This window comes from Cimex lectularius, unplaced genomic scaffold (genome assembly GCF_000648675.2).
Source record: "Cimex lectularius strain Harlan isolate CLEC.00 unplaced genomic scaffold, Clec_2.1 scaffold110, whole genome shotgun sequence".
Taxonomy (NCBI): Eukaryota; Metazoa; Arthropoda; class Insecta; order Hemiptera; family Cimicidae; genus Cimex; species Cimex lectularius.
This window is the reverse complement of record NW_019392697.1, coordinates 1,506,742-1,529,752: the sequence shown is the minus strand read 5'-3', so window position 1 is coordinate 1,529,752 and position 23,011 is coordinate 1,506,742. Positions and strand designations below refer to the sequence as shown.

General features: G+C 37.2%; 2 protein-coding genes and 1 pseudogene across 3 annotated transcripts; 2 read left to right on the top strand and 1 right to left on the bottom strand.

Moving 5' to 3' along the window:
* Window positions 1-2,811: 2,811 nt before the first annotated feature.
* LOC106674229 (arginyl-tRNA--protein transferase 1) lies at window positions 2,812-8,509 on the top strand. Of its 2 annotated transcripts, none has more exons than XM_014406845.2 (11): window positions 2,812-2,989; window positions 3,141-3,267; window positions 6,352-6,473; window positions 6,534-6,623; window positions 6,695-6,763; window positions 6,817-6,894; window positions 6,951-7,153; window positions 7,233-7,382; window positions 7,439-7,519; window positions 7,581-7,620; window positions 7,675-8,031. In XM_014406845.2, the coding sequence occupies exons 1-11, from the start codon at window positions 2,905-2,907 to the stop codon at window positions 7,764-7,766; spliced, it is 1,137 nt and encodes a 378-aa protein (XP_014262331.1). In that variant the 5' UTR covers window positions 2,812-2,904; the 3' UTR covers window positions 7,767-8,031. The 2 variants fall into 2 exon arrangements, with proteins under 2 accessions (XP_014262331.1, XP_014262330.1); XM_014406844.2 differs by adding an exon at window positions 8,294-8,509 and having other exon boundaries at window positions 2,813-2,989; window positions 7,439-7,620; window positions 7,675-7,924.
* Window positions 8,510-9,994: 1,485 nt separating this feature from the next.
* Window positions 9,995-18,129, top strand: LOC106674218 (2-hydroxyacyl-CoA lyase 1). The gene is made up of 12 exons (XM_014406827.2): window positions 9,995-10,270; window positions 10,328-10,554; window positions 10,605-10,786; window positions 10,854-11,030; window positions 11,086-11,327; window positions 11,395-11,574; window positions 14,228-14,303; window positions 14,367-14,456; window positions 14,514-14,661; window positions 14,717-14,824; window positions 14,884-15,007; window positions 17,959-18,129. Exons 1-12 carry the CDS (start codon window positions 10,208-10,210, stop codon window positions 18,052-18,054), a joined length of 1,713 nt encoding a protein of 570 aa, XP_014262313.1. The 5' UTR covers window positions 9,995-10,207; the 3' UTR covers window positions 18,055-18,129.
* LOC106674219 lies at window positions 15,367-21,651 on the bottom strand (annotated as a pseudogene).
* Window positions 21,652-23,011: the final 1,360 nt, after the last annotated feature.

Sequence of the window (23,011 nt, the reverse complement as noted above, 5' to 3'; positions counted from 1 at the left end):
GACCTGCTCCTGATGACTAGCTCCCGTGACATTTTGCTGGGTATACAGTTAATGTATATTCGTAGTTGAAAACTGGTCAACAGAAAATAAGATCAACTTCAACCCGAACAAGTCAGTCTCAATTTCTAAAAATGGGTCTCCGATTTTGTTAATTATGGTTGTATGCCCGAATTGTTTAGTTCGTATTCAATTTGATTGTTTTTGGAGCCTAAAGCTTTTCCAAGCCTATCCTTTTATAAATATTTCCGTGGAGTTAGTTTAGCAGAGTTCCTAGTGCACTTGTAGAGGTTGTTCTCATTGTCCCTGTGATAAGTAAGTTTCCTAGTCTTTGTATGCTGCCTAATGATTGAGTAGCTACTCTTTGTTGAGCTTTGGTCCACCAGATCCATAGGTTATTTTGGATGTTATTACTGCCGTGTATAACCAATAGGTCATTTCCAGTTATTCCCCAAGATTTGCCTAGGATTCTTCTTGTAATTAGCGTTATTTTACTTTTTGCTATAGTACGCTATAAAGAAAGAAGACTTATAGGAATCTTAAGATATTATGTTGTTACAAACACATATTTTACGGTAGTGATGAAAATATGAACCATTATTTGTCATCAAATGCGTCCATGTCTCAAAAATATCAAACTTCGTTCTTGACACAAAAAAGAACTAGCGTTATAATTTCCAAATGTTCTACATTCATGTCTAAAAATGTACCATTCAGGTTGAAAATGCTAAAGTTAATTGGTAATACGTCAAGACTATAAGGTGGGTGAAGCAAGACGCCGACTAGCACCATATCGTTTCGAGTTTAAAACGTCTGGAACAAGAAATTCACACCTTATCAACAGTGGTTGGCCCACTTCAGATTTTAATTAAAATGCAAAGAAAATAATCGATTAAAGGATTAATCTATGAAACAAATATAAACAATCGTGTAAGCCGAAATGAAGGATTTAATGTTTTCATGCGATAAGACCTAAGAAAAAAATCTCAACAAAGAAATTGTACTTTATTTAAACTATAATCGTAATTAACAGTGCAATAAAGTATAAAGTTAAGTATAAATAGTAAAGTTTCCTTTTATAAGAAACCGACGGCTCTCGATGTTTTTGTTTATAAAGATATCCTGACTGTGTTTGTATTGCAAAAAGCTATCAGCTTTCGCGAAAACACCAAAATGGTAAAAATATCGTCAGATGCTTTTATGTCCAAGAGAAAAAAAGCTTTTTGTCACTTCGCAGTTGCAAGGGAAGGCCGGAGGAGGCCAAGGAGATAGATAACCAGTAAAAGTAATCGGCCGGCACAAACCTGATCCTTTGTTGCACAATTCTTGCAATTTTAATTCTCAAGAGATTTCGTCTTTAGTTCATCCATAGGAGTGGTAACGTAATAATATAAAAAGTTAAGAACTTGTATTATAAAATAAAACTCGGCGAAGGATTAAAACCAAGGATAACTGAGTACTTGATAATAATCAAGTGGGAAGGAAGCAAGTACAAAAAGAGTTTCAAATTCAAGGATACTAATAAAATAATATATTATAATTAATATAAATACAAGTTTTTGTTCTTTGTCGATCAGAACCAGTGAAAGATCAGAAATGACACTACTGTAAACCGGTCTCTCTCACGAACCTGCATCAGCAGTACATGTGTTGAATCGAATAAAAATGCGTCAAACCTTTCCTAAAAACCCCGGTATTTTGCATATAATCGGTAAATTAGAAAATCTAACCGATTATTCGATATAATTGGATTATACCTGTGATGCCAGTTCTTGCTATGCGACGAATGGTGGTGTTTAACAGTAACCTGATTATATCTTGGGTACCAGGACACAAAAGAATTTTGGGTAACGATTTCATCCACATAGTGAGTGGCGTCAAAGGCCCTCCACGAACAACAACCAACTCTGTGCGATTCTCCATTTAAATTCCCAACACCATCACTGAACTACGTGGAAATGGTTGGCTCTGGTTAAAATTACGAACTTCGTACCTTTCTTTTCGCCTTCTCTACACTCTTTCACGCCCATCTGGAGATCGTAGAGCAAATATACACTCATCTGTAAAACATACAGCTTGTTGTATCGTCCGAAGACTAATGGTTGTGTTCTCGAGCAAATGGGAGCCGTGCAACTCTGTGTGTTCTGGTCAATTCTGGTCCTCTTACGGGATGAAAAACCATCAGTCCATACAGAGTTAATCTTCTTCGAGTAGTGCGTTCAGAAATTTGGACCTTGGAGCTGATGAATCGCAACAGTAAGGTGCCGGTTTCGCAAAAAAACTGTCATCCTGTGGTTCTGTTACCCTAGGGTGTCCAGAACCTTGCCTTCTATGGTAGAACCCAGTTTCTCGAAAACGTCTAGCAGTGCCGATGGAACGTCCATCATCAATCATCAAAGTGCCACACCACGCGCAATATCCTCAGCACCAAGTTGCATTTTTAAATTTAAAAATTTAAATTAAGAAAACAAAGATGAAAACTAAACAGTTTATTGCTTGCGGATTCAAATGAGATAATTTTAAATTCCGTAAAAAGTAAACAATGAAAAATCCTTTATCCTTGTTTCGGGTTAAGGATTAATAATTAATAAATGTGTTTATCTCTAATTTATATATCCCAATTTAAAAGAACATAAACAAATATTTATTGGTGAAAGCAATGAAGTAAATTAAGGGCAGAATTGTTTGCCTGTCAGTGCAGTAAGGCCAACTCCTTTAATTACAAAATTGATGTATTCTGGTATTCCATGATGACACGACCATCTACTGAGGCGGAATGTGGGCTGACATTTTTAAAACCTTCTCAAATGATAACCTCAACGGCTGTCACAGCCCCTCCTTTCTCTGAAAGTCCATTATCTAATATCTGGACTTGACAGCTTTGCCATCCACCGTGAAAGTTTCAGGATGAATTCGATCGTCGAATTCTTCCCTGAAGACGACCGCCACCGTTGCGGATATTGCAAATCTGAGGATGGCAGCGTCACAAACGGTAAATTGAATTGAAAACCCTGACAAAAACAAGCCTTTTTTTTTCCAATTTGCACACATGTTTATTTACACATTGTAAAAATTTCACTCATTTTTCGAAATTCAAAATTTTTTCTACAAGAAGGGTTTTCTACTTTATTCCTTCCTTCCAGGCATGTGGGCACACAGCTTATCGGTGAGAAACTACCAGGATCTCCTTGACCGAGGATGGCGGCGGAGCGGCAAGTACTGCTACAAGCCGATTATGCGGAACACTTGCTGCCCTCTCTACACGATCAAGTAAGGATTAAGTTTTTCTCATTCCAATTTTAGTATATGTACCACCAGAAGTTCAACAAAAAGTAGCTACCAAAACATTAGGCAGCATACAGACTAGCAAACCTATGTATCACAGGGGCAATGAGAACAACCCCTCCAAATGCATTAGTAACTCTGCTAAACCTACCTCCATTGGAAATATTCATACAAGGAGAGGCTAGGAAAGGCTCACTTAGGCTCCAGAAACAATTAAATTGGAAAGGAACTAAACAATTCGGGCATACAACCGTAATCAACAAAATCAGACACCCATTATTTCAAATGGGGACTGATTATATGATCCCAGAAACATTCTTCACAACTTCCTATAAAGTCTCAACGGACTATAAAGGAGAGGAAGAATCAGGAGAGCATATTACCAATTGAATTTAGCATTTTCAACCTGAATGATACATTTTTAGACTTGAATGTAGAACATTTCGAAATTATAACGCTAGTTCTTTTTTGTGTCAAGAACAAAGTTTGATATTTTTGAGACATTGACACATTTGGTGGCAAATAATGGTTCATATTTCCATCACTACCGTAAAATATGTGTTTGTAACAACATAACATCTTAAGATTCCTATAAGTCTTCTTTCTTTATAGCATACTATAGCAAAAAGTAAAATATCGCTAATGACAACAAGAAAAACCCTAGGCAAATCTTGGGGAATAACCGGAAATGGCCTATTGGATATAAACGGCAGTAATAACATCCAAAATAACCTATGGATCTGGTGGACCCTTTGGTTCCCTCAACAAAAAGTAGCTACTCAATCATTAGGTAGCATACAAAGACTAGGAAACATACGTATCGCAGGGGCAATGAGAACAATCCCTACAAGTGCACTAGGAACTCTGCTAAACTAACTCCACGGAAATATTTATACAAGGAGAGGCTTGGAAAAGCTCATTTAGGCTCCAAAAACAATCAAATTGAATACGCACTAAACAATTCAGGCATACAACCATAATTAACAAAATCGGTAACCACCCATTTTTAGAAATGTGGACTGACTATATAATCCCGGAAACATTCTTCACAACTTCCTATAAAGTCTCAACAGACCGTAAAGGAGAGTATCAGGTACAATGATATGGTATACAGATGGCTCCAAAACAAACAAAGGAACCGGATTGGGCATTTTCTGTTCAAGCCCAAAACATGAGCAGTCAAACTCATTACGGAAATACACTTCGGTCTTTCAAGCAGAAATACATGCCATCAATGCTTGTGCCCTGGAAAATCTTAAAAGAGGTTACACACAAAAAAAAAAAATCCTCATAAGATCAGATAGCCAAGCAGCCATTAAACCATTATCATGTACAAGAATCACATTGAAATTAGTCAGTGAACGCATCCAAAATCTCTGTGGGAAACACAACAACCTGATGATACCTTGGGTGGCAGGGCACAGGGGAATTTTGGGTAATGACAAAGCAGACAGTGTGGCCCGAGGAAGACCTGAACCTATACTTGGGATAACAAAAACAAATATAAAATCCTCCATCGCAGAATGGATCCAGACAAGACAAAAGGAGAAGTGGATAAACTTTAGCAGTGCTAGGCATAGTAAACTTATGGTGATACAACCCTCACCAAAACTGGCAAAAGAATTGCTGCAATTGGAAAGGGCCAAACTCAGAGGAGTGGTAGGACTACTAACCGGTCACTGGCATCCGAGAAAACATCTACACAACATGGGTATATACAGCGATGATTCCATTTGCAGATTATGTAATAAGGAAGAGGAAACAGTCACTCGTATCATCTTCGAATGCGAAGCAACAGCTCAATGGAGATTTAACCTAACGTACAGAAAAAACTTAGGGAATCAAATTGCAGCAGCGAAAGTCAATGACCTGATACTTCTAAGGAGAAGGTTGAGTCTTTTGCAATGAACTAAGGAACTAGGAAGGTACAATAAGCCAGAAGGCTGCAATGCCTGGGGAGCGCAAACCTTGTTTCCTAGTATCCTTTTTTACCATTCCATACCATTTATGCTCATTCTGCATCATCAGTCTTATTGCTTTTAGTACTGGAAAGGGAGGCTGAAGTCAAACTATCAGATGACAGATGCCTGGAGGTTGTTCTAGCAACATACACACTCAGTGAATCTGTCACTTTACCTGAATCCAATGTAGAAATATAAATTGAGCATATGTACCCACTGTTGAAGTTTTCCTTCATTTTCTCTTCTTTTTTCTTTTTTTCATCCAGGCATCAAACTGTCAGATGACTGAAGCCCGGAGGTTCAAGCAACATACGTACTCACATCATCTGTCAGTTTACCTGCATCCAGATCAGAAAGATAAATTGAGCATATGTAGCCTCTGTTGAATTTTTCCTTCAATTTCTCTAGTTTTTCTTTCATTCAGCCACCAAAGTTTCAGTTGATTGAAGCCCAAAGCTTGTTCAAGCAACACACACACTCACTCACTGTGAGTACAAATTCTTTGATTGAATCTAAAATTTCTATCATTGTATAAATTCATTTTTTCACATTTTACATGTATTTGTTACAAACAATGTTTGTAAATCTCAATAAAGATTGAAACATTGGCATGATAAAGAAAATGTTTTTCTAAAACCTAGATCACAACAGATTGCATCTCATAATCTCCGAATAATCATTGACTAATGGTCATTAAACACCACCCATAATCCAAATTATTATTCTATGGGTACTATTAAGCAAAGTTGAGTGAAAGATTAAACACACTTTATTCCTCATGACTCTTTGAGCTTCTTTTGAAATGCATGTTCGTACTTAAAGTTTAAGATTTTTATACCAGCTTTTTCCATTTACCAAATCTAAGAAGTTTAGAATGGATTTGTGCAACCCCAAACATAAATACAGACATCAGGATTGTTCTGTAGTGCTTCTCCCCATTCTATTGAAACTTATTAATTCTTATATGGCTTAACAGGAATTTATTGATATGTTTGGACTATTTATTAATGCAAATTAATCTGAAATCGTTTCATCTCTGATAATTATAATTATAGGGTTTAAGTTAGATGTTTTAAAAGCTTTATTGAGTTATCATTTGATGGTTTAGATGTGATGCTGTTAACTTCAATCTTACCAAATCGCAGAAAAAAATATTGAGAAGGGTCACTAAGTTTTTAAGAGAAGGAACAGCACCCACATCTGAGTGCGGAGATAGAGATTCATCAAGCGGTAATTCTCCAAAAATAAATTCAATTTATGAATTTATAAGCTAAATTTGTTTTCTTTTAGGTTATTTGAGTGAACGCAAAATGCTAAAAAGAGCATCTGGAAAGTGTTCGAGTAACGTCCGGGGGGTCAACTCGTATAGGGATGACACAAGTTGGTAATTCTTGCTTTAGTCGTATATCCAGTCTGCAAGTTTGAAAATGAAATGTAGTTTTTCAATTTAGTCTCTGACTTGACTTCCACTGTGACGACATCCGGTGATGCTTTCACCTCGAGAACACATCATTCTTCAGGTGAAATAATTCAATAAAGGCCAAACATTTTTTTCTTATTGTTCTTCATTTAGGTGTCGTGACAGAATCGAAAGCGGAAATATCAGATAAATCGGAAAAGACTGTTACAGTAGATTCAAAGACTAGAAGTGGTTTGTATTCTAATTGACTCTTTTTTGCATAGCAAGTCACATAATTTTATTTCCAGGCCTTGGAAGAGATCCGTCAAAGCCTCAGTGTAGAAAAGCGAAGCTCGTGAGGCAGGAGAAAAAAATGAAAAAGTTAGAGGACCAAGGCGACTCGGTTTTGTCAGTGTTGACAAGCACGACTAATTCTTCTGACTCACAGGGAAAGACTTTAGAGGACTTTATCATGGAGAGTGCTGAAGGTGACCTCAAAAACACTCTCATCGTAAGTCACAACCTCGTAAAAAATTATCGCCTGTACAGATTTAAGTTTAATTTTTCACCTATGTAATTTGATATTCCAGCTTCGCCTAGTGCCTGCAGAATCAACGCCCGATATGCTGAACAAATCCTGGCAACTGTACGTTAAATATCAAATGGCCGTCCACAAAGAAAAAGAGGACGAGTGTTCATTTAGTAGTTTCAAGCAATTTCTTGTAGATAGCCCTCTACAGGCAAGTTTCAATGTGTTTAAACCGATTATATTTTTATATTTTTTATATTTGTTTAGTCATATCGTGATGGAACAACACCAAGTTGTGGTTTCGGATCATTTCACCATCAGTATTGGCTCAACGGTGTTTTAATAGCAGTAGGTGTAATTGATATTTTACCAGAATGTGTTTCATCCGTTTATTTCTTTTACGACCCAGCTTATTCCTATCTTTCACTTGGAACTTATGGAGCTCTTAGGTTTGTCACTTATTTTATTAATTGTAATTTCACGACTTACAAATTTTTTTTTAGGGAGATTGAATTGGTTAGAGCTCTCTCAAAACAGTGCTCAGCTGTATCTAACTATTATATGGGCTATTATATTGATACATGCCCCAAAATGAGGTACAAAGGAAGGTTCAGACCTTCGTACCTTCTTTGCCCCGAGGAATACACCTGGCACCCACTCGAAGAGTGCTTGGAAAAGATCAAAAAAGAAAAATACTCCAGGTTCAACAACTTGGACCCGGAGGGGATACCGGGAAATGTGAATGCAGAGAAGGTCTGTATGAGTTGTTCCTGCCTTCACCATTGAGACATAGAAGAAAACCCTTCTCACTCACTGTCACAGACATTTTACTGTTCAAATACATTTTATTGAAACTTTAATCTTGGCTTTAATTAATCATCAATATTAACACATTAAACACATTCTTAAAACTGAGCCCCTAATAGAATATGAATTATTTGTTGATTTAATTTTAACAACTAACCAGGATTGTGTATTATTCATTAAACCAAAAACCCTTAGTGTAAGCTTCAACTTCTCTGAGAGGATAATCAATTTGTAAGCTGGTGGTGTTGGCATCATTATATCAAAAAAAATTAATTTTATTAATTTCACATCTAGAGACAAATTTCTGTTATTCAGGTTGTGATTCTGTGGAGAAGACAGGTCATGGAGTACAAGCAGTATGACCACAGAACGAGACCCAGCCTGCAGGAAAAGAATGATATCCAGAAGTACGCTAACCTTATTGGTGAAGACTGCTGTAAAAGGATTCTGCTCTACAAGCACACCTGATTCGATGTTAGGGAGCGTTAAAATTTGTGTAAAAATATTAATAAGATCAATAAAAATATTTAAGACTTTGTACTTATTTTCCTTGAACATTTGAGTAGATGTGGATGTAATGTTTGGGTAATATACTGCGATTTCTGAGAACTATTGTATACCCCATTTTGTAACTACAGCACAATGGTGCGTACTAGTTAAAAAAATTTAATTAGCCCGGTTTCATTGGTTGAATTTCTTCTTATGTTTTACGTACTAAAGCACTTTCAACTCTTAGCTACACTTTTTAATAGAAAATATTCTAAATGAAATATAATAAAAATATAGTGCTAGCCTCAAAATAGACCTCTATAGACTAAACGTTTTTTCTTGAATTATTATAATAGCCAAGTTTGAATGAAAAATGAAACTATTACATGTTTCTTGGGAACTTTTATATATTTTTCATTAAATGGATACACCATGAGATTTACAAAACTGTAAATGTAAAGATTTTTTGTTGACGATGGAAAAAAGAGAATGCCTCTTGAATTATTTTCTACTTTTTTAGCACTTCATAGCCAATCCTTTTCTCTTTCTAATTGGTGTACCAAATTTCAGCCTCAGATTGAAGCTTCCTCAAGTCATAAAAATCATCGGGCTTTGTGACTTTTCTTCTAACATCTTGAAAACTTGAACATCAGAGTTGGATGCAGAGATAAAAGAGAGAATGTCGGAGCGTTATCCTCAGAGAATCTGCTCTCCAAGGAAAATAAAAATGAGTCTGAGATAAAGGATAAAAATAGCGTTCCATCCGACTCTCTTTCTTGGTAGCAGCAATCTAAGAAGATTAGATCGATAATTTTGCTATTCTATCACTTTTGGTGGATGAAGGTCAACCATAAAATTTTCATCTATAGCTGTTGCTAAAGTGTAATTTTCTTTCATTGCGGCAGATCTTTCTTTCCTATGATGTTTTACAAGTGACAGAATTTTCTTGGAGATGGTTTGAGCATTGAAGGAGTCTACCTAGTTTATCTATTGTAGTTATTTTGTCTTTTTTTTTATATGTGCAGCAGGGATGGACAATGGCTTCCCAAGCCATCATACCAATATTCAAGCTAATAAATACACTCAATCTCATATATTTAACGCAAAATGAAATTTTACCAACTATCCTACAAAAAGAATCAAATTTTGTCATACAATGTTATGTTAGAATTATTGTTATTTGACTTATTTGAGGTATTTTGTGAATACTAAATTTTTAATTATTTTATCAGCTTCTATTGTTTCTAGTGTTTCTATATGAATCCGCGATTTGCTTACAATTAGAGTAAAATCGGGTAGTCGAAATGAGAAGTCACGGTAGCTCAAGTGGTTGTGGTAGAGCAGCGGCGTATTGAGTAGAAAGTCGTGGGTTCGAATCCCGCCTGTGACACAAATTTTTCATTTCGAAATAATTGTGTATAATTAATTGAGTATTTTGTGAATGTTTCGCATATTTCTGATTGTGGCGGTTTTTTTATCATAATAAAAAACTATTGTTGTTAAATAACGGCATTTTCTTGTTATTTATTTAAAAATGCTCTGTTGTTGGGGGGAAGCGTTGGTTTATTTGTTTACTGTCAAAAATCTGTCTGCTTTATTAATAGATTCAGGTCTCACTGATAGTGTCTGACAAGTAAATAATCGCTGATAAGGAATGTACGTTTTATTTTTCAACAACCGGCCAATTATTACAAAAGTGCAAATCATTCTACATCCAAAGGATCAATAAAGCTGGAGAAAATGTCAGATCCGGAGGAAATCCTAGATGGAAACGCCATTCTGGCTGAATCTTTGAAGCAACAGGTATTTTTGAATAATACTTTTTGTTTTTGTGCGTTAATATTGAGTAAATGTTTAAAGGGGATAGAATATGCTTTTGGTATAATTGGTATACCGGTTGTCGAGCTGAGTATGGCGATGCAGCATGCCGGAATCAACTACATCGGGATGAGGAATGAACAATCGGCTGCGTATGCGGCCCAGGCTATCGGATTTATTACACAGAAGCCTGCTGTCTGCTTATGCGTGTCCGGCCCGGGGTTGATTCATGCCTTGGGTGGCATGGCCAACGCACAGATCAACTGCTGGTATGCCTCTTCTTAACAAAGTAGACCTTTTCGTGACTGTCTGCTTTTAGGCCGCTCCTGGTGATAGGAGGAGCTTGCAATGTCGACCACGAAGGCATTGGTGGCTTCCAGGAATGCCAGCAAGTCGAGTTGAGCAGGCCTTACTGCAAATACGCCGCGCGTCCTGCCTCTGCCATCCTCATCCCGCAACATGTTGAAAAAGCTGTGAGATTGACAATGTATGGTAGACCCGGTAAGTTATGTTTTTGTTTGAATTTTTTTAACCAGAATAATATTTTTTTCCTTTGAAAATATTTTAGGTGTGAGTTATTTAGACTTCCCTGGAAACTTATTGACCAGCCAGACCAGAAGGGGTGATTTGATTGAAGTTAAGCCGATCCCAAGGCCTCCACGTATTTTTCCAGATCCTAAATGTATCGAAAGGGCAAGCTTTAAACTAAAAGCATCAAAACGACCATTGGTCATTGTAGGAAAAGGCATGCTAGACAAAACCACCCTGTATTCCCAAGATTTTTTATTGTTAAATTCCAGGTGCTGCATATTCAAGGGCGGAAAATGAAATTTTTCAATTTCTTAATCATACACGCCTCCCTTGGCTTCCGACTCCAATGGGAAAAGGCGTAATGCCAGATGAACATCGTGGAAGTGTCGCCAAGGCACGAACCATGGCGCTCCTCGAAGCCGATACCATCCTTCTACTTGGTGCGAGGCTCAATTGGATTCTGCATTTCGGACGTCCACCCAGGTTTAATAAAGATGTATTTATTATTCAGGTACTGTTGATGTAGTAAAAAATTTCCAACTTGCATATATGATATTTTAACATATTCGTTTCCTCAGATTGATATATGTGCGGAAGAACTGAACAACAGCATTTTATCTGGTGTTGCTATACAGTCTGATGTCAATGTTGCAGTGTCGTTGTTGAACGATAATTTAAAAAATTGGACTTTCGATGAAAATTCTGCTTGGTGGGCCAAACTCATTCAGAAATGCAGTACAAACATTTCCACAGTTCTGGTAATTAATGCTTAATTTTGTTCCACCACGATACTAGGTTTCAGAGTTTTCGACATCATCAGATCTAGAAAACCAAGTGTATTGCGTTCCAAGATGTAGCATTTGCTTTTGATAGTGCCTTATATCCGGAATTTATAAAGCTGCGTACCACTATGTTCGCGAACCAGTAGGGCTCCGCGATCCTGCAGCCACTTCAAATGGAGACGAGGCCATCGCTCTGCAAGATATATGCAGTGTTCACCTGAACATGAAGGATTAACATGTCCAAGATAGTGGCTAGTGCAGCATATATGTTCATCCGCTGAAGATTATACGAGTGGCGAGCAAATTTCTATAAAAAGAGAGCTAACCATGACTTCCTGTTGGACCTAAAATCCTAGACCAAGGTACAATAAGCCAGAAGGCTGCAGTGCCTGGGGAGTGCAAATCCCCTAAAATCCTAGACCTAAATTAGATCCCACAATAATAGGTATTTTTGGCACATCTTGATAAGAACGAGACATTTTTCTTCTGGCTACTCCATGCTTTTGGAGATTGGACAGTGAGATGTTAGATAACAAGAGCGGTACACACTGTAAAATTTCTCACTGTCGTCCACGAACCTACTGCACTCCCCTTTGAGTTCGCCCAAAAACCAACAGCCATTTCAATGCTCGAATGTTCACGAACTGTTACACGAGCGCAGAAGCCACTGGTTTGCAAACATAGTGGGTATGTTGCTTAAAATCAAACACTTCCCACGCTCTCCTAATTACCTTATCTTGAAATCCCATCTAACCTGCTTCAGAGTTATGGCGTGGCAACAAGTTCTAAAAAGCCGGCATCCCACAGAGGGAGCCTAATCTGTATTGTGCTACATCATACCATCCCTAATCATCATCACCACCTATGTGGATAATACCACAGTCCTCTAACTCGAATCCTATCCAAGGTACTTCCAATATCCAAGAATGTATTGAGTCAGACACTGGGGCAAAAAATGGAGGACAAAAGTGAATGAACGCATTGAAAAACCAGTCTTGCCCTCCACTGTACATCAATAACAGAGATACCGATTTCCACTCAAGTCAAATACTTAAGACTATACCTTTTCAGCAGCTGATGTGGAACCCCCACAAAAGACTTAAAAAACAACTTAATACAAGACGGACTACTATAAAGACTTCTAAGACCAAAACTAACACTGTACAAGATTTTACTTATCCTAAGGCCAATATGGAAATACAGAGTGGCACTGTCGGGTACTCCCAAGCCATCCACTATCCAGCGTATCCATTCCTTCCAATTGAAAGTTTTACACAAATTGTCAAATCACCTTATTATGTCACTAACCTCATTATCCAAAAAGACCTCAACATTCCTTTTGCCAACGAGCAGATCCAGTCCAGATTCCCCACCATTCGAACCATCCTACTCGATCCCTCTCCACTCATTCCCATCCCAATAAGACCTAAGAGACAGTAACTTAACAGACACCTTGGAGAAATATGAAGACTTCTAGGATTGAAATCTCTCAAAATTAAAGTAACCTTATAGACTTTGCTGCAACCACTTTGGGCAGAATGGAACTGTGGGATTCTGCCAAGCTATCCAAGTTTTAGCACATCCAATCCTTCCAATAATAAAACTTTTTTTTTTAATCGAACTCAGCTTAACAGAAACCTGGGTTAAGTGAAACAATTTCAGTAAAAAATGATATGTGAGAATGGTGTTATTGCAAATTTTAGCCGCAAATTATGTTGTTGAGATATCAACGTAGGTAAAATCTTAATGTAAACTTCATGAATACATTAAATTCACTAATTTCGTAGTCCGCTGAAAAATGGCAAAAAGGAGGGAAAATTCAAAAGGTGCGGTTGAGATGGGAAGTTAGTGCCCGAGGGGATCGAGGTCACGATAGCTCGTTGTAGAGCAGCGGCGTATCTAGCCGAAGTCGTGGGTTCAAATCCCGCTCGTGCCATTGACTTTTTTTATCTCAACTAAAAACCTTAATTAATTGTTTCATGAATACAGTTGTAAAATGTTCAACTGCAAGGCAAGAAGCTAGCTCATGAAAAAATTAATGAAGCTCTTTTTCACTGGTTAAATTTTGGCTAAAGTATATTTCATATTTGTGTACACAACACATGAATCATTTGATTTTAATTGGAAATTATGTTTTTTACACTTTTCACCACGTGACAACAGCCTGCATTAATTATTCAAAAAATAGCATTATCGGAAATGCCTCCATCATTTTGTTAAAAAGGGTTGTACTTTAAAAGTCCTCAGACAAATGGACAAAGCTACTTAATATGTCAGTAAATTCACTATCCTCAACATACCTTTTGTCAGTGAGCTGATCCTTTTCCGATATCTAAAATTTCACACTAACTTCTCAATACATCCTAAGCTATTGAGCCTTCTAATTGATTGAGCCTTCCCTGCATTTCCACCCTGAGAACCCACCACATCGCCTTAATCGATGATGGCCTCTGAGACCTTGTCCTTTAATCCTTCACTGGGTGTCAGCTGCTTTGTCATGGCAGCCCTGGCCTTACTTACTGTTAGTACTGTGACTATACAAAATAAATAAATAAATTAAATAAAATCTTGGTTGTTGCATATTTTTTGGTTTATAGTTTGTTTTAAACTTATTAATATGTTCTTGAAGGCGATGGCAAAGGATATTTCTGTTCCTTTGAATTATTATACAGTTTTTCACCATATGCAACAACTTGTTCCTAAAGGTAAGCTCTTTTTTGATTTTTAATTTATTTTTTAATAAATGTATTTATTTATAATTGTTTTAGGCTGTTTCATTGTGAGCGAAGGAGCAAACACAATGGATATTGGGAGAGGAATATTAATTAACAATTTTCCCAGGCGAAGGCTTGACGCAGGTTTGCTTTTGTTAAAACAAATTCATTACTGGGATTTCACTATTGATGAATTTTTAGGCACTTTTGGTACGATGGGGGTCGGTTTGGGGTTTGCGATAGCAGCTGCAGCTTGGTGCCGAGACTACTCTCCAAAAACGCAGGTCCTGTGCGTTGAAGGCGATTCCGCTTTTGGCTTTTCAGGGATGGAAGTCGAGACTATATTCAGGTATTTTACTTCAACTATGAAGATATTATGTATTTTATTCGTTTTGGGTTCGCAGATACAAACTGCCTATAGTGATTGTCATCGTAAACAACAACGGCATTTACGGCGGGTTCACAGAAGAGTTCTGGAAGGAACTGTTGAGTGAAGGACCCATGATGAAAACGTATGAATTAAAATTTCCCTTTCAGAAGAGACCAAATGGAAAAATTTGCAATTTTTTAGGTTGCCACCTTCAAGTCTTTCTCCAAACACGCATTATGAAATGATTTCTACAATTTGTGGCGGGAAAGGATTTTTCTGCACGACTATAGATGAGTTGCAGAATGCCCTTAAAGAAGGCTTCCAGGTGAATATATATATACATTTTTTAAAAATTGTCTACAAATGCAAGTAAAGTAAAATAAATAAAAGTAAAAATCATTCCTGTGAGGGCCAAACCGCTTTACAATACTTTTCCCATATTAATTTTTAATTAAAAACTAATATGGGCTTTGAACCCAGAACAATTAGCATAGCAAATACAAGTGGGACATCCTAACCACTTGACCACTGTGGTCTCCATGTTAATTTTTAATTAAAAAGCCATGCACTACTCTGGGATTCGAACCCAGAAACATTAGTGTGGCAAATATGAGTCAGACACCCTAACCACTTGGCCACCACTTGAATATGAGAAAAATTAATTTAAATTATACGAAAACAGGATGAGTTTTTGATCTGTTTTTATTGTTTTATTCCTCTAGTGTATAATGACATTTCAAACAGTTCGTTTCTCAATTTCTCATCAATTTTTGAAGTTAATTTTCTCTCGTAATCCGACAATATACCTAGTCCATATATTTTAACAATACCTTGCGGCCCGAGAAGCACAGGCAGTGCAAAATATGGAGAATCGGTCATAGTCGAAGCCACGTAGGCATTTTCCAAGACTTGTTCATTATTTATTGCCTTACAAAGTGAAAACGTAAATTCAGCAACAGCATGTGCAGCTGAGAGCGTAGCGTAGCCGTTGTTCTCTTTTGCCTTTATGATATCAGCATCTCCTTCCTGTATTTTCTTCGCCAAGTTCATTATGTCAGAAGTTGGAAAACATTCGAGTGAAGGAACTGACCGGGAAAGGACGGGTATAATCGTCGACGGCGTGTGACCTCCGATAACGTCGATTTTGACATCTTGTGTGCTTGTTCCTGTCATCTCGGCGATGAAAGTTTTAGCACGGACTACATTCAGCTTTGTAATGCCAAAAATTTTCTTGGGATCGTATACATTGTATTTTTTATAAACATCCGAGAAGAGTGGGACAAGAGTGTTGACTGGATTGGTAACGATCATGACGAAAGCTTTTGGACAATAGTTCGCGCATTCTTCAGCAAGTTGTTTTATAACGCACGCATTGGTGAAAAATAATTCTTCACTGGTCATTCCTGGTTTTGGCGCACTTCCAGCAACTATAGTGACGACGTCCGCTCCTACTAAGCAATGTCCTAATTGGTCTTTTTCAAAAGGCAGGACCGTTGAAGATGTGTCGATATGACTCAAATCTTTGGCGATCTCATATACAGGGTTCACGTCGTACAAAGAAAGTTTGTTGATGTAATTGCTCAATTTGTAGATAAGAGCAAGTGGTTGCCCTATCCTGCCCGCAGCTCCTAAAAGTGCCAAATTTATCTTGTATCGAATTTTAGACATAAACCTTCTTTGGATGAAAGTTGTACAAGCCATGACTGAAGCGTTTTTTCAAAGGAGAACAGTAGGAATTTGGATGAACTGAAAACAATAATTTTAATTGGTGTTTAATAAGAACTTGGAATTGACATAATTGAAATGTTTATCTTGAAATTTAAAGTTTCATTTAAACATTATCTGGGTAGATGTCCTTAGCCCATAAAGAGAGCAAGTAAGAATTAGGGCATCGGTGGCCGCAACGGTTCAGGTATTGACACAGCACTCATCACTGTAAGGTAAAGGTCCCGGGTTCGAACCCAACATATAAAAATGGGCTTTTTTTTTTTCAAAAACACCGGCACCCTGAGGGTTGAGATAACCTCTGCTGTTGCGAACACTCATAAAAAAATAATAATAAAGTAAGACTTAAACTTAACCAACCTGTTTGGAGGAAACGACTGCTTTATTGTATTTAGTGCTTGATAAATGTCACATTTTTGTATTTCTTTGTTGTGTTTTTAGATTGAATGTATTTATTAGTGTGAATGTGTAGTGGTAGAAAGACAATGGAAGAATGTCGAGTACTCCATCCCTAATTGAGTATAGGAAAAATTATATTTGAGAACGGGTGTGAGTGTGGGTGTATCTAAGTTTAAAAAGTACAAGTTTTGGGGGCTGAAATGACCTAGTCGAAGACATCCCCTGGACCTAGATGAATAAAACAAAGGTCTGACCGAAAACTGGCAAAACCTCATGCAGGTTAAGCTTAATCTGTACATACAGGGTGAATTTAACCCCAATTTAAGGTTTTTAGTTGAGATAAAAAAGTCAATGGCATGAGCGGGATAAAAACCTTAATTAATTGTAATATATTAATTGGTCAAGCAGACCATGAAATTAGTGAATTTAATGATTAAAAATGAAGTATACTTCACTAAAGCTCTCCGTGGCCATTTCATTTGTCGTCGAGAATTCAACCCGATTACACGACATTTGAAAAATGGCAAAAAGGAGNGGCACGAGCGGGATTCGAACCCACGATCTTCGGCTTGATACGCCGCTGCTCTACCACTTGAGCTATCGTGACTTCGATCCACTCAGACACCAACTTCCCATCTCAACCCCACCATTTGAATTTTCCCTCCTTTTTGCCATTTTTCAAATTTCAAAAAAATTCAAATTTTGAAAAATGGCAAAAAGGAGGGAAAATTCAAAAGGTGCGGTTGAGATGGGAAGTTGGTGTCTGAGTGGATCGAGGTCACGATAGCTCAAGTGGTAGAGCAGCAGCGTATCAAGCTGAAGATCGTGGGTTCGAATCCCGCTCATGCCATTGACTTTTTTTCTCAACTAAAAACCTTAATTAACTGTACTATTTCCAAGCATTGATTTTTCATAAAACTAAATGTTTACTATTTTAATTGATAATAAATTAATTGTTTTCTGAGGGAAGAAAGTTTAAGTGTAAAGTGTGTGTAAAGTTGAACTAATACAGATAAATTAATACATTATTTATCTGGATATGTTGTAAATAATTCGGTTTATGTGTTGTGCAATTGTTTTTCTTATATTATTATTTTAAATTTTATGAGTTATGTTAAATCTGATCTTTAAATTTATTGATATATGTTATAGAATAAAGAAGGGCCGACTATGATAAATGTAATGATCAATCCTTCTGCGGACAGGAAACCTCAAACATTCGCGTGGCTGACTGAATCAAAATTATAATGTTATTCTTGTTATCTGTGTTTTCAAAGTGTAATCAATTGTTGAAATATATTTTTATATGAGTACAATGTGAAATTTATTTTAATTGGTAAGCCTTGAGCCAGTGGCACAGCCACAACCAGAGCAGAGGTGGCCACGGGGCTTTATCGGGGACGGGTCGGTGTCACTATTGATACCTCTAAGCTCACTGGACATACTTTTATCTCAGAGTTTGGGAACAATGAATTTCTTCTAAATTGGGTTACAGTGTACATCCCAAAACTCTTCCTCCTGTGGGCAAATGGGTCGCTACGGTTTATTAGTAGGTGTGTTGGTCTATATGCTTGTTTGCAGAATTTGCCCCTGCCGTGTTGGGATATACCATTCTTCTTCAGTAGCCCATTCAGTCTGCAGTGTTCTGTTAAGAATCCTGTCAGGATTCAAAGTTTGTTCATTTGATGCTAAGATGATTCTATTGTTTCTTTCCTTCCAAAATTTGATAGAAGGTTCTTGGATTGCTTTTGCCCATTGTTTAATAATTTTCATTTTGTCTAAGGTACTCATTGCGGTGTGAATCTCCATACCACAAGGCTCGGGACATATCACCGGTATAGTAGCCCCTTTCCTTGCAAGAGCACCAAGTTATGAAACCCAGCTCGTTGTTACTATCTATGTAAATTTTGTAATGGGTCCTAGTTGTTTGATGTATTCTGAACCCGCAGTTATTTTAAGAATGAAAAATCTTAAGAAAAAAAAAACCAGGTAAGCCAGTTTTAACCAGCAGGGAAAAAAGCCATTTTTAAGGAACGCTTTGAATTCCCGTCTGACAGCTTGGCAAATCTATCCAAGAGCCTGGAGTGTTAACAAACATAATAAACTTAAAGGGGGTCATAAATGGTGCCATGCAGTTCCAGAGGAAGAAAATATAAAGGATACCACCAACAGGAAGACCATAAAGAGTTTGCCCGTGACCATACCTTCTTGGTGTTGGTCTGTGAGTCGGTGAGTTCATGCTGAACCAGCATTGGGCCTGTCTTCACTCACAGCTTTGTTGAACTACTCAAATGCATTTTGCACCATCTTTAGTGAGTTCCTTCTAAAACTCGAGACAGGCCCTATAAGTGACCCAATGCAGCATGACTCCTAGACCAATTGGGAGCCAAAATCTTAAAGTTTTTATTGGCCTGACTATCTAAACTTTCACTTTATTCATTGTCAACTCTTGTGCACAAAATTGGATTGAATGCACCTCAATTTGTTGGCAGTCTTTTATGTTTGGAACATAAATGTGTAAGGATAGGAGACGAGTGCAGTTTACATTCTGTTGAGAGAGAAGAATGCATTGCCACTATTGTGTTATAACACACTAGTCTTTATAGACTTTGCTGTTTGTTTGGTGTTTTCTCATGAAGTGTTTTTGTCCACCATACTAGATCATATGTAACCAATGGTCTGACCATTTTGACCTAAACACATAATTAACAGAAAAATCAACAATTACAACTCAACACTAACACCATCCACTATTACTAATAATACTACATTAAATCTATCGAATACAAACAAACCAGCATACATTTCCATACCATTTATCCAAGGCCTATCACACAAATTAAACACATTTCTCCTGTCTGATAACTTCAAAATAGCTTTCAAAAATTATAAAACAATTCAAACACTTTTTTACAAAATTAAAGATCCCACACCAATAACAAATAAATCTGACGTAATCTACAAGATCAACTGTTTAAACTGTCTAGCAACTTACATCGGTCTTACATCCCAATATCTAGACAAGAGAGTAAAGCAACATATCTATGATTGCAAAAAAACCCAAGCAAAATCCTACAGCACTTGCTACCCACCATTTTGAACACCAACACAATTTCGACTTCAAAAATCCAAAAATATTACATACAGAACAAAACAAATATAAACGTAATTTCTTAGAAATGGATTATATCAACCGAAACAAACACAGCATCAATTACATAACAGATACATTTAAACTCAGTCGCAGCTACGCCAATATCATTAATCACATTCAATACAGATAACATACCTATATCATCACATTACATTCCACACATCAAATATTTTTCACATAGTCTAATTTCCCAACAATTCAGCTTTCCTTTTCCTATTTATCCCTTTCTATATACTCCTGAAAGGATAATCTGGCCGAACCATTACCAACACATTTTTTCCCTTCGTTGGCTCCTTTCACCTCAAAGAAGCCTTATACAAAAATGTCTTTTCTATACCGACATCCTTCCCCACCCCTTCAAAATCCAACGTATATAAACACAAAATAGCAAAATCTCACTGGCACTCTCGACACGACACGCAAGAATGACACAATTACACAGAAGAGAGAAAAAACACTTTGAGTGAGTAGAAATATTTTGATTGAATATATAAAGTATATTTTGCATTGTATAAATTCACTTTTCCACATCCAAAATTTAATTGAAATATGTAAACAATGTTTGTAAATCCCAGGCCCTGAAGATGATCTCAATAAAGATCGAAACGTTGGCACGATAAAGAAAATGTTTTTCTGAAACCTACATCACACCAGACCGCATCTCACGATTTCTAAATAAAGGTCTGACCATTGTGGCATATAACAAATATATCGCCCTGGGGTTTATTCCTCATTTTTTGCTGGATAATGTCTGATCAATGCTTACATAGTGCATGGGATTATGTATTATGTCATTTAGTATTGGTACTTGATTTCATTGGTTAGAGCTTCATATTTTAGTGTGAGTGCTTTTAGATTTAGCTTCCTTCTTTTTATGAAGGGTGTGAGAGTTGTTTTCTTAAGGTTTAAACCAATTTTCTCATGCCATCTTTCTACAATGTTTGAAGGGTTTTGCAACTGAATTGACAGTGTCATCAAATTACTCAATTATCATCAGGTGTTATGCATCACCTATAGTATGGCAGCCGACATTAAGTTCTGTTATCTACTACTAGGAACAATAGAAGTTGTGATAGTACGTCAGCAAATGCAGCTCAGGCTTTTGGGTAATTGGTATACGAATTGTTGAGCTGATTATGGCAATGCAGCAGGCCAGAATCAATTACATCGAGTTGCATATGCGACTAGGCTATTAGATTCATCACACAGAAGCTGCTTGTGTGGTCTGGGCTGGGGATGTTACATGCACAGATCAACTGCTGGTATGCCTTCTTCTTACATAGGTCTGTTTTTAGGGCGTTTCTGGTGATAGATGGTGCATGCAGTGTAGACCACGAAGGCAGAGGTGGTTTCAAAAAAAGTACTGCAAATATGATACTTGTGTTTATGTAGGGTTATGGTTCCTACTATCTGCAAGATGAGATCCATGCTATCCAACTCTATGCTCAAAAAACGAAGACCTTCGACATAAAGCCAAATGTTTCAAATTAATGAAGGAGCATCGCCTAAACCTGCCTGCATAAAATGAGAAGAAAGAGAAATGTTAAAAAAAAGCTCACCACGTTTTCAAAATAGTATGTGCCCTCCTTGGTGGCAATCGACAACTATTCAAATTTGTATTGGATTGGCGGGAGAGCGGACAGAAGACTGCATTTTGGCGAAGAGATGGTCAGCTGATGTTTCACCCATATCCAAAAATAAATCGATTGGTCTTTTTTAAAAATGATTTATTGAATTATTTGATTAAATAAATAAATAAAAAATAAAAAAAAAGTTAAAAGACGGTCAAAACACGACACTTTTTCGGGAAGTTTTATATTTGCGTGTGGTTATGGTACAAAATGATGAACCTTTTGGACGACTTTTTTCCCATTGTAGTCCAATTTGTGGAATAAGATTAAAATTTTGTCTACTTATGCCATTCACGCTAATAAATTACGTGCACCCTACCTCAGAGTACTCAACATTACTAGGGGTAATTGAGGATAAGCTCCTCTTTTCACGCTAATAAATTAGAAACATACCAATATCATTCTCATTACCCCAAAATACTCTATATTCCTCGGGGTAATTGAGGATAAAAGCCTCCATTCACGCTAATAAATTACATTCACCCTACTCAGAGTACTCAATATTCCTAGAGGTAATTGCGGTTAAACCGTGCCATTCACGCTAATAAATTACTAATTTGTTGTTGTCGTGAGGAGCGGTCAAGAAAGAGTTAGTTTAGCAAAAAAAAACATTTTTTTATTTTTTTGCCGCGTTACGACCTTTATTCTGGTCATCTTCAGAGCATAACGTGTCGTGCTCTTCTTGTGGTGTCATATTGGTGTTGAATGAAAGTGTGAAACATTCACACTATCCCAGAGTACTGAATATTCCAAGGGGTAATTGTGGTTAAACCCTGCTATTCACGCTAATAAATTACACCCACACTGCCACAGAGTACTCAATATTCCTAGGGGTAAGTGAGGATAAACCCTGCCATTCACACTAATACATTACAAACACACCAATATCATTCTCACTACCCCAAAGTACTCGATATTCCTCCATCACGATAATAAATTACATTCACACATTCATTCACACGACCCCAGAGCATTCGACATTCCTGGAGGTAATTGTGGTTAAACCCTGCCATTCACGCTAATAAATTACAAACACACCAATATCATTCTCACTACCCCAAAGAACTCGATATTCCTCTGGGTAATTGGGAATAAGCTCTTCCATTCACGCTAATAAATTACATCCACACTGCCACAGAGTACTCAACATTCGTCTGGTACTTGTCGATAAGCCCTCCATCACGATAATAATTACATTCACACATTCATTCACACGACCCCAGAGTATTCGACATTCTTCGAGGTAATTGTGGTTAAAACCTGTCATTCACGCTAATAAATTACAAACACACCAATATCATTCTCACTACCCCAAAGTACTCGATATTCCTCTGGGTAATTGGGGATAAGCTCCTGCATTCACGCTGATAAATGACATCCACACTGCCCCCACAGTACTCAATATTCCTCGGGGTACTTG

What these genes read in the sequence shown, in the direction of transcription:
- LOC106674229 (XM_014406844.2), top strand. Translation starts at nt 2,905, where the DNA reads ATGAATTCGATCGTCGAATTCTTCCCTGAAGACGACCGCCACCGTTGC. An exon ending in GGATGGCAGCGTCACAAACG is followed by an intron (nt 2,990 to 3,140) that starts GTAAATTGAATT and finishes CCTTCCTTCCAG; the next exon opens with GCATGTGGGCACACAGCTTA. An exon ending in TGCCCTCTCTACACGATCAA is followed by an intron (nt 3,268 to 6,351) that starts GTAAGGATTAAG and finishes TTGATGGTTTAG; the next exon opens with ATGTGATGCTGTTAACTTCA.
- LOC106674218 (XM_014406827.2), top strand. Translation starts at nt 10,208, where the DNA reads ATGTCAGATCCGGAGGAAATCCTAGATGGAAACGCCATTCTGGCTGAA. An exon ending in GAAGTCGAGACTATATTCAG is followed by an intron (nt 14,662 to 14,716) that starts GTATTTTACTTC and finishes TTGGGTTCGCAG; the next exon opens with ATACAAACTGCCTATAGTGA. An exon ending in CCCTTAAAGAAGGCTTCCAG is followed by an intron (nt 15,008 to 17,958) that starts GTGAATATATAT and finishes TATATGTTATAG; the next exon opens with AATAAAGAAGGGCCGACTAT.